The sequence below is a fragment of the Vipera berus genome (genome assembly GCF_964194415.1).
Source record: "Vipera berus genome assembly, chromosome: Z".
Lineage (NCBI taxonomy): Eukaryota > Metazoa > Chordata > Lepidosauria > Squamata > Viperidae > Vipera > Vipera berus.
The window spans coordinates 127,397,830-127,411,632 of NC_138205.1; the positions used below are offsets into that span (position 1 = coordinate 127,397,830).

At 46.4% G+C, this 13,803-nt stretch overlaps 1 protein-coding gene across 2 annotated transcripts in view; it reads right to left on the reverse strand.

The window, feature by feature from the left end:
• Positions 1-10,356, reverse strand: part of LOC308678436 (uncharacterized protein) — a 558,730-nt gene extending 548,374 nt beyond the window's left edge. Inside the window, exons 1-2 of one of the 2 annotated variants that reach the window (XM_081345634.1) lie at positions 8,979-10,356; positions 5,730-6,176 (exon numbers count right to left, since the gene is read on the reverse strand). In XM_081345634.1, the coding sequence (XP_081201760.1) occupies positions 6,151-6,176; positions 8,979-9,831 (879 nt within the window). In that variant the 5' untranslated portion in view covers positions 9,832-10,356 and the 3' untranslated portion in view covers positions 5,730-6,150. Of the gene's footprint in view, positions 1-5,729; positions 6,177-8,978 lie in introns of those variants that run through there. The other variant, XM_081345635.1, reaches the window with a different exon arrangement.
• Between the last annotated feature and the right edge of the window lie 3,447 nt (positions 10,357-13,803).

Sequence of the window (13,803 nt, forward strand, 5' to 3'; positions counted from 1 at the left end):
ATCCCTTCCCCACAAGTTTGTGTGAATGGGCAAAATCACAGGTTGAAAATAGGCAATAGAAGACACAGCAGAGGAAGTTACCGGAAGCCACCGCTTGCTGCGGACAGCGTGTTGAATTCCCCCCACTTCTCTCACTGCCGGAGCACTTTCTGTTTCCCAATTTTCTGGCCACTCTTCTGTTCGAATGACACTAACATCAGCCCCTGTGTCCAATAAACCAGAAAAGTTCCGGTTATGAATTTTAAATGTCATCATAGGGCGGTCATCCTGAACCATTTTTTCAATGGCAAGTGCATCCGCCATTTGAAAGGAGGGAAAGGGTGTGGCAGGCAAAATCGAAATAGCCGTTGCCACGAGTTCTCCCTGTTGAAAAGAAGTGGGTGTGTTTCCGGTAACCGCCATTGCAACGGATGAAAAATCGTTTGAATCTCGCAAAAAAGGCGAGGCCAAAATTCCCCGAGCCATGAGGTCTCGCACTAGAAATACTAACAAAGGAGCATTTGGTGGTTGGGGACCCTGAGGGTCAGGCTGAGTTGGCAAAAAATAAACCATCCCAGGCACATTGATTTCCAGGGCTTCTGATGTAACAATATTAAAAACATCAGGATGTGATTGTGAAAAGTCAGCCTTTGGTGTTGGGCTAGCTGAACGCCCCCCCCCCCCTAGTTTCCCTGGAATTGATCTTGAGGAGCAGATGAAGAAGAGCTGCGGCATTGATTTGCCCAATGAAATCCCTTTTGACAGCGAGGACAGACTGTTTTTGGTTTCGTGGAGGAGCTATTTTGAGGCCGATTTGCTCCTCCCCCGGGTGCCCGGCATTGTGCTTTAAAATGTCCAGGCTTGCCACAGTTAAAACAATTTCCCATTGGTTTTCTTTGTCCTCCATTATTTAGTGCCATAGCCAGGGCATCCATAGAATATGCCGTTGTGCCTACTATGCGACATGCGTTTAAATAATCAGCAAGAGTGGCATTTGGCATGGCAATAATTGATTTTAACAATTTTTTACAGTCTTCATTAGCATTTTCATAAGCTAATTTTAACAGGAGTTCATTTCGGGCATATTCATTGTCTATTTGCCTTGTTATTTCTTCCTGCAGTCTATCCACAAAGTCTGAATAAGCCTGATTGGGACCTTGATAAACCTTTGCAAAAGACATTTTAGCTTTTCCGTGAGGATCATCTATCTTGCGGAAAGCTGCTAAAGCCCCTTCCTGTATCAAATTAAAAGCCTCCCTTGGGCTTTGAGCCTGTTGGTCATTTGTAACGAATTGTCCTGTGCCAAATAATTGATCCCTATCTACCCCTTGAGGTAATCCAGCAAGAATTTTTTTCTCTATTTCTTTTTTATACTCAGATTCCCAAACTACATATTGTGAAGGTGTCAGTATCATGTGTGCAATGGACTTCCAGTCTACCAATGCCATCACATAAGTAGCAGCCATGGAAACGAAAAGTCCTTGCACAAAAGGCGATTGGGAACCTGCTGCTTGAAGCAGCCGGGTTGCTGGGAACCTGCTGCTTGTGAACAGCCAGGTTGAGCGCGGCCACCATCGGGATGAGGATGGACGGCTGAAGACGTATTCCGCAGAATCACGTCGGGGTCACCAGTTGTGGGTTTTTCGCACCCGGCGGGCTCCTCATGAACTTGCCAATGAATGAGGACACGTCTCTCTGAGCGTTCTCGGGATGAGGGCCCAGACCGAAGTCCCAAGCTCTCTTTTATTGAGATACCAGCAACGCATCAGCAACAAGCAATCAGCAACAAGCAATTATCTAAATGTTTACACTTCAGCTATCCATCAAGCAGTTATCTTAAGGTTACGAATGGTTACATTTCAGCCATGCATAAAGCAATTACCGGTATATTAAGGTTATAAATCAGCTACATATCTGTATGGAATGTCTTTGTTCTTGTAACTATCTTGTATGTGTTACTTTCTTGTACGTGTTCCAACGGGTATCCGTCTGCACGTAGCAAGGTCATCTGTAAACTGCAACTTATGCACAGAAAGGAAACTTGTCTCTGCCCTGAGCCAGACCTGCGCCATTTTATGTGAGCCTAAGGTGGAAATATCACAGGTTTCCTACACTATCCCCATTATTTAGTTTAAATGTTCCTCCAAAAAAGCTGTGATTTTATTGCCAAGTAACTCAGTCCCTTTCTTGGATGGATGCAGACCATCTCTTTTATACATTTTTTCATTGGACCTGCTACAGACATCATGACTAATATAACCAAAGCCTTCTCCTTTACACCACTTCTTTAGCCACATATTAAATTCTGCTATACGCTGGCCTTTTCCATTTTGCTCCTTATACACTGGTAAAACCTCTGAAAAAGTAAGCCTACAGCCTATTCTGCCCCAAGCTCTGGAAATCATTCTGCACAGAGAGTACATCTTTTTGGGACAGATGATTAGTGCCAAGATGTACAATAGCCTCCACATGACAGTCCTTGCTGGCATTCTTTTTTTTTAAACAGAATTGATGTTTTCGACATGGGTTTAGTGACTAAATTACCTCAGTCTTAGAATGGCGAGCCCGAAGATACATTAAGACTACCCCTAAAATGCATATAACAGCTGCTACTAATGAGCCTAGCACAGTTGTTGAAATTAGTATAACTTTTGTAAACCCATTTGAAGAAACGGGCTACTTCTGAGTGCAACAACGTTAATTTTGAGTCTTGTTTAATGCATGGAACACCAGAGTCTATAATTTCTGGAACTGTTAAGTTTAGATGACTCACCTTAACCAATCGTGATCCTGACAAAGGATTAATACGGCTAAAAGGTTTAACAATCTCATCTAGATAGCCTACAACAGGAATGACTCCTGGAGAGACTACCTTGTAATTCGTAGTTTGAGGTATATGGAGGAGGTGAGCACCTTGAGGGTCATAAAAGTCTAGGCTAACTGCTGACTGAAGAGGGATCACATAAATTAGGTCTGACCCTTGATAGATGACCTGATCTTTTGATTTGACTAAAAGATTTCCTGAGACTGGATAATGTATGCTTCAGTGTACAATGTGTTAACTTAACAATGCAATTAGTAGATGTTTGACCTGAAAATAACCCTTGCCCGCATTGATGATCTACTGGAGTAGTAGGAATATCATTAGGGTGTGGACATGTCTTCCAGGGGGATAGATCTTTGCAGGACTGCTTATAGTTCCCTCCTTTGAAGAAAACTGAATCATTAAAGGTGATCTTGGTATACTCTTGGGAAAGTTTGATATTGTAATAACCCCCATCATCAAAGGGCGAGCAAATAGCAGGGAGTTGAATTGTTTCAAGTATACCAATATTACAAAGATTTGGCATGAGACTTCCTAGGAGCAGCCCATCTGCTTGAGTTATGATAGGGGTCCATTTCATTTGTGGTAGTATATCATCTAACATTACTAGAGATTTTACACATGTTAAGAGTGGTTGATGCTGGTAAAGGGATTCTAATTGTTACTGAAATGCAGGAATACGAAAGACCCAATATGGGAGTTTAAGAAGGATGGAGGGGGGGAGAAGAGCACCGTGGATACTTATACTTTTTTGCGTTCAAGGCATGGATCTTTTCCAGATACATAGTGACTTACTCCCTCATGTCACCAACAAAGAGATATTTGAGGTTGTGGGAGATGTGTATCCAATAACACTTTGGGTTGATCATAACATACTTGAAGAAGATCTTACACAAGAGTTCCCCAGTTGGGTTTGCAATGAGAAATCACAATATGGGTGTATCACATCGGCAAGGATTCTCCCTGATATCCCTCTTGCCACCCAGGACTTAATGGGAAATCTCTCGTCAACGGGAAAACGTCCCCGGAGACACCGAAGGTTTATAGGAGCTGTTATTGCAGGACTCTTAGGTTTAGGTAGTTTAGCTGATACTGAGATGTTAAGGCATCAAACCAACTCACGACTTCAGACCATCACGAGTCAATTACAGTCATTACAATCATTAGACACTGGGGTGCACCAACTGGACTCTGAATTGATTCATCATATCAAACTGTCATCTGATTGGAGGAACCAAGTCCAAGAGTATCTTCATATCAATTTTGATAAACAAGAGAAGACTAATTCCCAGTGAGGTGATACACTTATGGGGGGCTGTTCAAGACTTAACTAGTGAACACAACAGGCTTGCAGAAGATACACGAAGGAAGATTATTGCACTCGCAAAACTATCAAGTGCATCAATCAGTCGCTTAGCACAGCAAGTATCCATTATAAATTCTGTTCTTGACTTAATGATGTGGACAAACTTGCTGGCATTCTTGGTTATTTTAGAAATATGCTTCTTGTCCCTACTGGCAGTAGCACCTGGAAGACACCTGACCTTTTTCAAAACCTCTGTGTCCTTTCCTAAATTTACATCCCTTATAATTGAATCACCAACCAGAAGGTGGCTTCTCTTTTTGGATGCCTTTCTGTTCTTGCATGACTGGTGTGTAATACCAGATTCACACTTCTCCCTGTCGAAAACAAGTTTTTCATCTTGGACCACAATCCCCTGCTTATTTGAGTTATTATCACAGATACCTTTACCTGTCTCCTTAATGTCCTTATTAAGGTCAGAAAGGGCACTGTATCTGTTTAATTATATAAATAAATAAATATATAAATAAAATTATATAAATAACAAGATGAGAGTTCTGGCACCTTTTTTTTAGAAAAAAAGCCCTGCTCACACGCATCCTGCGACCTCTTTCCCCAGCCTTCCTGTGCTGGCACATGCACACACATGCGCACACAAGGATGTAAATACCAGTGCTATCCTTCCCAGGCTACCCTGTTCTTGCACACAAGCATAACCCCACATCCCCTTTCCCCAGCTTCTCCGTGCTTGCACTCATCCCACATCCTCCTTCCAAAGCTCTCTGCTTGCACTTACCCACGCATCCTCCTGTGTCCTCTTTCCCTGGCTTGTTCTCTGGTGGTTCAAATACTGCAACCTTCCCCCGTCTTCTTGAAGACTTACCTTCTGCTGAGGCCACTCGGGTGTTGAACCTGCAGCTCTACTTGCTTTGTCGAAGAAGCAGGCGAGACAGCAAGTTGAACAACTTAACTTTATTTACGAACCAGGCAAAACAACAGAAGGACATGGCTTCTATTTATACTAGCAACTGTCAACAGGTTAGCCAATCAGGGCTGAGCCGGTTTCCCGCACCGTTTGCTCCGCCAATCGTAGCCGGCTGGATTTGACAGCTCGGAGCTGTCATCGGCAGCGCGTGCTGTTACCAGGTGATTTTGACAGCCGAGAGCTGTCAGTCGGTTGGCGCCTGCGTGGTTTGGTCCGGCAGCTTTTGACAGCTGTCAAAAGCTGCCGCGGTTTTACCTCAGCCCTGTTTAACACATATATATAACATTAATAATAAGTGAATACATAACACCCCTTACCCCTCCCTCTGATTGAGTTGATGTTCCCCAACTGTTTCTTTTTTGGGTTTCCCCATTCAAAGTCTTTCAAGTAGGCGGGGGTCTTTTTATTCTTTCGGAGCGCCGGGGGGTTGTTTCAGCTGGTCGTTCCTTTTCCCCAGGCGTATCGGGATCTGGCTCAGGGGGCATGGGTCCTGGCTCCGGCGTTTCCGCGTCGTTTTGTGTGGGGTCTTGTTGTGGTGTATTTTGATCGGGGGGGGGTTGGTGTGATAGTGTTTGCGGCGGGGCTTCAGCCTGCATTTCGTCGTTCCCTCTTTCCCCCATATTTTGTGGGCTGCGACGCCGAAGTTGGTCGATGTGTCTGCGGATGTAGGAATTGTGCCCAGTGTCTATGATGTATGACAGGTGACCTGTTTGTTCAATGACAACCCCTTGTGTCCATTTGCTGCCCCCTCCGTAGTTCCTTGCCCAGACAGCTTGCCCAGTGCTGAGAGTCCTGTGTTGGAGGGGCAGTTCTGGGTTTGGAGGGGATCTGTCTGGATGTAAACGGTCCAATCTAGTAGTTAGTCTCTTGCCCCAGCGGAGTTCAGCAGGAGACTTCCCTGTGGATGTGCATGGGGTGGTGTGTTGAGCCAAGAGGAATTGAGCGAGTCTGCGGTGCCAGTTGCCAGAGATGATTTTCCGCAGTGCCTCTTTCGTTGATTTCACCATCACCTCTGCCAAGCAGTTAGTGGATGGGTGAAACGGAGCCGTGGTGGTGTGCCTAATAGAGTTCGCCGTTGTGAAACTCTGGAATTCGTAGGAAGTAAATTGGGGGCCGTTATCGGAGACTATTACATCCGGAAGCCCATGTGTTGCGAACAACCCCCTTAAAACTTGTATTGTGGCTGCCCAAGTCGTGCTAGTCACTGGGGCCACCTCCAGCCATCTCGAATAGCTATCTACGACTATTAGGAATGTTTGTCCCTGGAATGGACCTGCATAGTCTATGTGGATACGTGACCAGGGTGTCTTTGTGGTTTCCCATCTGTGAATGGGAGCCTGGGGCTGGGCTGCTCTGACAAGTTGGCAGGGATAGCAGCCTGCTACATGTGCTTCTATCTGCTTGTCTAATCCTGGCCACCAGACATAGCTTCTGGCCAGAGCCTTCATTTTGACGGTCCCTGGGTGACCTTCATGGAGGCTCTCTAACACCCTAAGTCTGTGTTTTTCAGGTATGATTACCCTGCTGCCCCATAATAAACATCCCTGATGGGTGGATAATTCCTTTTGCTTTAAAATATAAGGTTGGAATTCTGGGTCTGGGGGTGTGGATTGCCAGCCAGACGTGACATAGCCTAAGACTCTGCCTAATGTTTTGTCTGCAGCAGTGGCTGCAGAGATGTCTTTAACCGATAATGGGCATTCAGGCAGGTCTGAGATAGCCAGTATCTTCCCAGCTGGTGCTGGGTCTGGGTCGATTATTGGTTGGGGCAGTCTGCTAAGCCCGTCAGCATGGCCCATGGTTTTCCCTGGTTTGTATTCTAAATTGTATGAATAGGCTGACAAAAAGGTAGACCACCTCAGGATGCGGGGAGATAATATTTGGGGCGTTAGTTTGTTTACTGTAAAGATTCCTAATAGGGGCTTATGGTCCGTAAAAATGGTAAAGGGTCGGCCATAAAGGTAGTCATGAAACTTTTTTACGCTAGCCACTATAGCTAAAGCCTCTTTATCAATCTGAGCGTAATTGCGCTCAGGTTTTGACAGCGTTCTGGAATAGAACGCTACAGGGGTTTGCGTTCCTTCCTTAGTTAAGTGGCTTAGCACTGCTCCGATGCCGTAGGGAGAGGCATCACAAGCCAGACATAAGGGCAGCTGTTCGTTGAACAGGGCTACCGTTGCATTGCTAGTTAGTAAGTTTTTTAGTAGATTAAAACTTTTATCGTGTTGAGGTGACCAATTCCAGGGTTTGCCTTTATCTAATAGCCTGTGGAGGGGTTCAGCGATGGAGGCTTTATGAGGCAGGAAGGTATGATAAAAATTAACTAACCCTAGGAAGGCTTGTAGTTCCTGTTTATTTTTAGGGGTTGGTGCTGTTTTAATGGCTTTAATTTTTGTTTCAGTGGGGTGAATTCCCTTAGCGTCAATTTTAAATCCTAAAAACTCTGTTGATGGCACCCCAATGGAGCATTTGTCTCGTTTTAATTTGAGGCCAGCCTCCCTGAATCTAAGGAGCACCTTTGTTAATTTGTCAGCTAAGTCTTTTTCTGATTTCCCTGCAATTAGGATGTCGTCGAAATATGGACAGACCCCAGGGATCCCTTTAAGTGTTTTTTCCATGATTTCTTGGAAGATCCCTGGGGCTGCAGAGATGCCGAATTGAAGGCGGTTAATTTTAAATGCTCCTTTGTGGGTGACGATTGTCTGAGCTAAGGCGGTGTCAGGGGTGACAGGCAGCTGTAAATACGCCTGCGCCAAGTCTAACTTAGCAAAAATGGCGCCTGACTTAATGGCCGCGAGGATGTCTTTGACAGCCGGGACCGGGTAGGCATGGGCATTTAATGCGCGGTTTAGTGTCGCTTTATAATCGGCACATAATCTTATTTGGCCATTTGGCTTAATTGGGGTCACTATGGGTGTCTCCCACTCTGCCCCTTCTATTGGTTCTAGGACTCCTAAGTTAGTTAATCGGTCTAGTTCAGTTTCTATTTTTTCTCTTAAGGCGAAGGGAACTCTTCTTGCCTTGATTCTGACGGGCATTACATTTGGGTTTAGTTTTAATGATACAGGCGGTCCTGTGTACTTTCCTAGCGAGCTGTCAAAGACGTCCGCGAATTGAAGGCAGACGGATTCTAAGTTTGACAGCTGAATGGCGTTGACGCCTGTCAACGCTATCCCTAGCGCCTCAAACCAGTCCAGTCCTAGCAGGCTGGTCCTGTTTTCCTGGGTCACTAGTATAGGGAGGGGTCCTTTAGATTGTTTGAACTCCACTGGGACGGAAGCCTTTCCCCGGAGTTTAATGGGCGTTTTGTTTTTTTTTTTATTGAAAAGTTTTAACACACAGTTTTTCTTTAAAAAACCCCCTCCCCCTCCCTTCTCCCTCCCCCCTACCTCTCCCCCCTCCCCCCCCGACTTCCCAGAGCTAAATACAAGGTATATATATAAAAAAAACAATCATAAACAATCATATACTAACAACTATAAACTCTAAAATCCATCACTCTCTAGCTTATATAGGATAAAACAAGCCTTAATAATATTAAATATATATATAAAAAAAACTAAAAGAAAAAAAAGAAGAAAAAAGAAGGAAGACTTATTCAAATGCTAAATGGGCGTTTTTTGAAAATCAGCTAGGCGAAGTTTGGTGGGCCGAAGGGTGGGCCGTTTTCTACTGCGGTTACAAATGTCCCTGTAAGTTTGCCACGAAATGAGTGAGACGGAGGACCCAGAGTCCACTTCCATCTCACAGGGAATTCCATGAATCAGTACGTCCACCTTGACTTTGGGCTTAAGAGTGCTGTGGACTGTATTCCCTCGCACTTCCCTTCACGTTTAGCACTAGGGGTTTGGAATTGTGCCTGGCCCTGGGTGTGTGCTGGTTCATACCTGCGGACGTCACCTCCAGTTCATGCAGATTTTCTCGGCTCCGGCTGCGGCACACGGCTTTGAAGTGACCTGTCTTTCCGCATCCATGGCACTTGGCACTGCGGAACCAGCACGCTGCTCTCGGGTGGCTTCTGCCGCAGCTGGCACATTTAGCCCTGTTTGGCTGGTAGTTAGCGCCCCTCTGGTTGTTGGCAGGGCCCCCCCTGTTGTTGCGTTGCAGCCTGAGCTTTTCGAACCGCCGCTGTACAGCATCGATGTCCATGGAGACGTCGTCATCTTCTGGACCGCTGAAACCGCCGTCCTGGTGCACGGACCCACTGGGCCCGCTGTCAGGTGAACGTTGGTTGTCACCGTGGCTGTCCTCGTAGGCAATGACTTCCCTCGCCACTTCAGCCATTGTCAGTTCGGGCTTGGCGATCAGCTTCCTCCTCAGCCGCTCATCTTTGAACCCTATGACGATTTGGTCCCAGATTCGGTCCTCTAAGTCCGGGAACCGACATCGCCGTGCGGCGTGTCTGACCCGGGTTATAAAGTCATTGGCGGGCTCGTCAGGGAGTTGTAGTCTTCGGGCGAAATTTACCCTCCAGAAGAGCTCTGACTTGGTGGGCATGAAGTATTTACTCAGCCCCTCGGTGAGATCAGCGTAGGAGATGGTGGCGATTGGTTCTGGACTGAAGAGTCCCACAGCGGCATCATAGACAGCGGGCCCGCTGAGCCAGAGGAGGGCGGCTGCCTTCGCCCGGTCGTCCGTAATCTTCTTTACCACCAGGTATCCTTCTACCTGGCCCAAATGAGATTCCCAGCATTCTGGGTGGCGGGTGTTGAACTCTCGAATGTGGCCATTGTTCGTCATGCTGTCTGTCTAGCCGTGGGTGCAGCTGCTTGCGTTATATGGGAGTTCGGCTCCCGAGTGACTTCAGCGAGTGACTAGCTCAGGCTAAGGGAAAAAATCTCTTCTCCCCTTAGGCGGTGACTTCAGCTATGCAAGCAGGCATCCCACCTTCGTCGCCAGTGCTTTGTCGAAGAAGCAGGCGAGACAGCAAGTTGAACAACTTAACTTTATTTACGAACCAGGCAAAACAACAGAAGGACATGGCTTCTATTTATACTAGCAACTGTCAACAGGTTAGCCAATCAGGGCTGAGCCGGTTTCCCGCGCCGTTTGCTCCGCCAATCGTAGCCGGCTGGATTTGACAGCTCGGAGCTGTCATCGGCAGCGCGTGCTGTTACCAGGTGATTTTGACAGCTGAGAGCTGTCAAGTCGGTTGGCGCCTGCGTGGTTTGGTCCGGCAGCTTTTGACAGCTGTCAAAAGCTGCCGCGGTTTTACCTCAGCCCTGTTTAACACATATATATATAACATTAATAATAAGTGAATACATAACACCACTACCCTCTCCTTAGCCAGCTCTGGAGAAAGCACCTCAAAGCACAGCAGAAAATCTGTGGGAGACATGGTTTCCAATGTCTGGGAAGGCAGACAGATACTGCAACGAGAGCAATGCCCAACTGCAATGGAATTTGGATGGCTTTATTTGGCAGAGGCTGAGCAAATTCTTCTGCACAACCCTGCAAGGGGTCTCAGAGCCCTCTCTATCCAAGAAACAGGCTTGCGGGATGCCTTATCTGCAGATGCAGTAAGGGCACAGATGTTTTATTACTTTGGTGCCCTTTATTTGGATGAAATGCTCGACTTTCCTTCAAAGGGGCATTTGAGAGTTTTTTTCAAACTTTCCCTGGGTCTCTGGTTGCTTGACTGTCCCCTTCAAATGGGGTTTGGGGTTGTCTTGGGACTTTCCCTGGGACTCTGATCAGTCAAGAAGTTTTGCCCGAAAATTTTGGGCGTCTTCTACAGCATCATTGAGAAAGCTGTTCAGAAAATGATAGCTGACAATATATGAACTCGCTCCACCAAACAGAACCAATAACAGGTATAATATCAAGAGTCAGTTCCACAATCGACACAGGTACTCAAACAGATGACTTCATCAAGAGAGAAAATACCAGTTCTGCATTTATTGTATTGGCTAACGGGCTTTTCTTGATAGCCGACCTCAACTTTTCAAATTCTTTTCCTGTCTGGAAGTGCCAGAAAATGTTGGGACCGGTCATGTAAACCAAACACCTGGCAGGAACGTCTCAGGGCATCTACCAACATCACAAGCCATAGAGAGTCCTGGGACATTCTGCTGAGGCCTCTCAGGTGTTCAACCTGCAGCTCCACTACCCTCTCCTTAGCCAGCTCTGGAGAAAGCACAGCAGAAGATCTATGGGAGACATGGTATCCAATGTCTGGGAAGGCAGGAATGCACGTTGGAAGCGGTTCTTGATCAACTGATGAAAGCGAAAAGAATTGGAGTCAGGCCTCTAGGAAAACACCTCCCTTCTCCAGCATCTTTCGTAAAAAGGGAAAGAGTTGATACTAGAAAAAAGTTGTCCAGTATAGGGGTAGTTCCTTGAAGAGGGGAAAACCAAGGACTCCTTCAGAGGCAAAGAAACAAATCCCCTATCCAAGGAATTCACTACCTCTAGAACCCCCTGGCATGATACCCCCTGGGCAGTTTTAATTAGGGAGGGGCATGGGTCTAAAGAGCAGGTGGCCAAGCTCAGTCACGATCACCCCATCTATTTCCTCAAGCTCAACAGCTTCGTTGTTCTCAGACAAACAGGTCAAGAGTCTGCCTCAGCTATCTCCCTAGATCAGGGGTAGGCAACCTGAATCGGTCAAAGAGCCACTTGGAACCGGTTCTCTCACTAAAAATATACCCTGGGAGCCGCAAAATACGTGTGCGCACGCTCACGTGCGTGCACATGCGCAGAACAGGATTTGATTAAAGTGGAGCTTACCTAAGCGAGACATACACCGGAGAGGAGGCCGAGCAAATTTCCCTCGCCTTGCCAGGCAGGCAAACGGAGGCTTCAAACACACACACACACAAACACGAGGAAAAGGTGCAGAGCAAATTTCCCCCTCCATCCCCAGAGGCGGAACAAAGCAGAGGGGTGAAGAACGTGGAAGAGGAGGAAGGAAAGAAAGAAGATATAACCTTCAGCAAAGCAGCTTCCGTGCAGAAGAAACACATTTGCACTTATGTGAGCAGGCATGTCCCCCCACAAGCAGCTCCCCCTCCCCGCAGCCTCCCCTGAGCCAAAAAACTCACCCTGCCTTAATTGCAGGCAAAACCTGCAGAAAGTCCAACCAGCCCATGCAGATGCGCTGCCTGCTCACCTTTCCAAGGCACTCCAGCCCAGATTCTTTGCTCCCTTTTAGCTGGACAACCTTTAAAATTGGCTCCCCCCTCCTTCTCCAAGGCAAGCTGCCCTCCTCTCCATCCTGCGCCCCCACTCCCAAAGAGTTTGGCTGGCAGTTTGTCAATCACAGCTCTTCCTCCTCATCATCCCCCTCCCCAATCCGGCTTCTGCACAGAGTTTTTGCCTGAAGAAGAAACGGGGCGCTCCCCCCCCTCTTCCCATCACTTCTTTGGTGCGTGTTTGCTGGGAGCCCACCCAGATTTGAACACCCTGGCGTCCCCGTTTCTCACCAAAAACAAAACATTGGGAGCTGCAAAATTTATGAAATCAATGAACTTCTACAAAGAAAATTTTTTATTTCTGTATACATCATTTATTAGAGGGTTGCACAATCTGTGTGAAATATAAAGTCCCTTATAAAATACTCGGTTTGCAGCTCTCTAGAAATCACTTTACCAACTCAGACCACAATCCCAAACAAGGATAAGCTCTCTGCAATAATAGTGGTAACTTGCTCATAAGGCCTGCTCTAGAAGTTTCACAAGATAGGAATTTTATAGCTATGGAAACACTTGAAAACTGGACCTAATAAAAATATTAATCACATAACATTTGGATTTAAGATGTTAAGAAGTAGGTCCAGATACCCAAAATACCAATGGAAAAGCTTTTAAGAATAAATGAGCTTTAGCTATATAACTAAATATAACAATAAACAGAAGGGAGGAATTAAAAGTAGCAAAGTCAGCTCAAGATCGGCTCCAAATATACATACAAATTTAATACAGTAATTGCACAAAGTGAAAAAGCAATGTTAGCTGCTTATGATTATCAAGGTTAAAGTTACATGCTTCACAAATGAAGTTTAAATAAAACCCTTTGAAATTTGGATATGCCTTTTTTGCTTCCTTAGTGGAAAACCAAGTGCAGAACATTTTTATGAAGCTAGAAACTAATGTGCAAACTAGAGATTAATGTATTAGTTTTTGTGAAAGAGTCAAGTAATGATTCGGTTACATGTTTATGGAGGAACTGTTTCAAGCCTCGCAGAGAGAAGGGGAGGAAAACCGCCCCTTCTTTCTGCCGGGGCTGCTAGCCTCGGCGAGGAGAAGGAAGGGGGGAAAAATGCGCCTTCTCTAGCCTCGGCGAGGAGAAGGAACGGGGGGTGAAATGCACCTTCTCCTTGTCGGAGCTTCTAGCCTCAGTGAGGAGAAGGAAGGGGGGGGAAACGCGCCTTCTCCCCGTCGGAGCTTCTAGCCTCAGTGAGGAGAAGGAAGGGGGGGGAAACGAGCCTTCTCCCCGTTGGCGAGGAGAAGGAACGGGGGAGAAACGCCCCTTCTTCCCGTCAGAGCTTCTAGCCTCGGCGAGAACGGGACGCAACCCTAACCCTACCCCCCCCACTGCAAACGAAGAGGTGGCGAAGGCAGCAAATATGCAAGCCTCCGCCACCCCACCCTACTCACCTTTTTAGTTCTGCCGTCTCTTCCTCCACTCTGCCAAGTGCAGTTAAAAAAACAAAGAGGTTTGTGGGTCCACCCACAAACCAACCAATCAATTTAAACTTTTCAAGTTTTT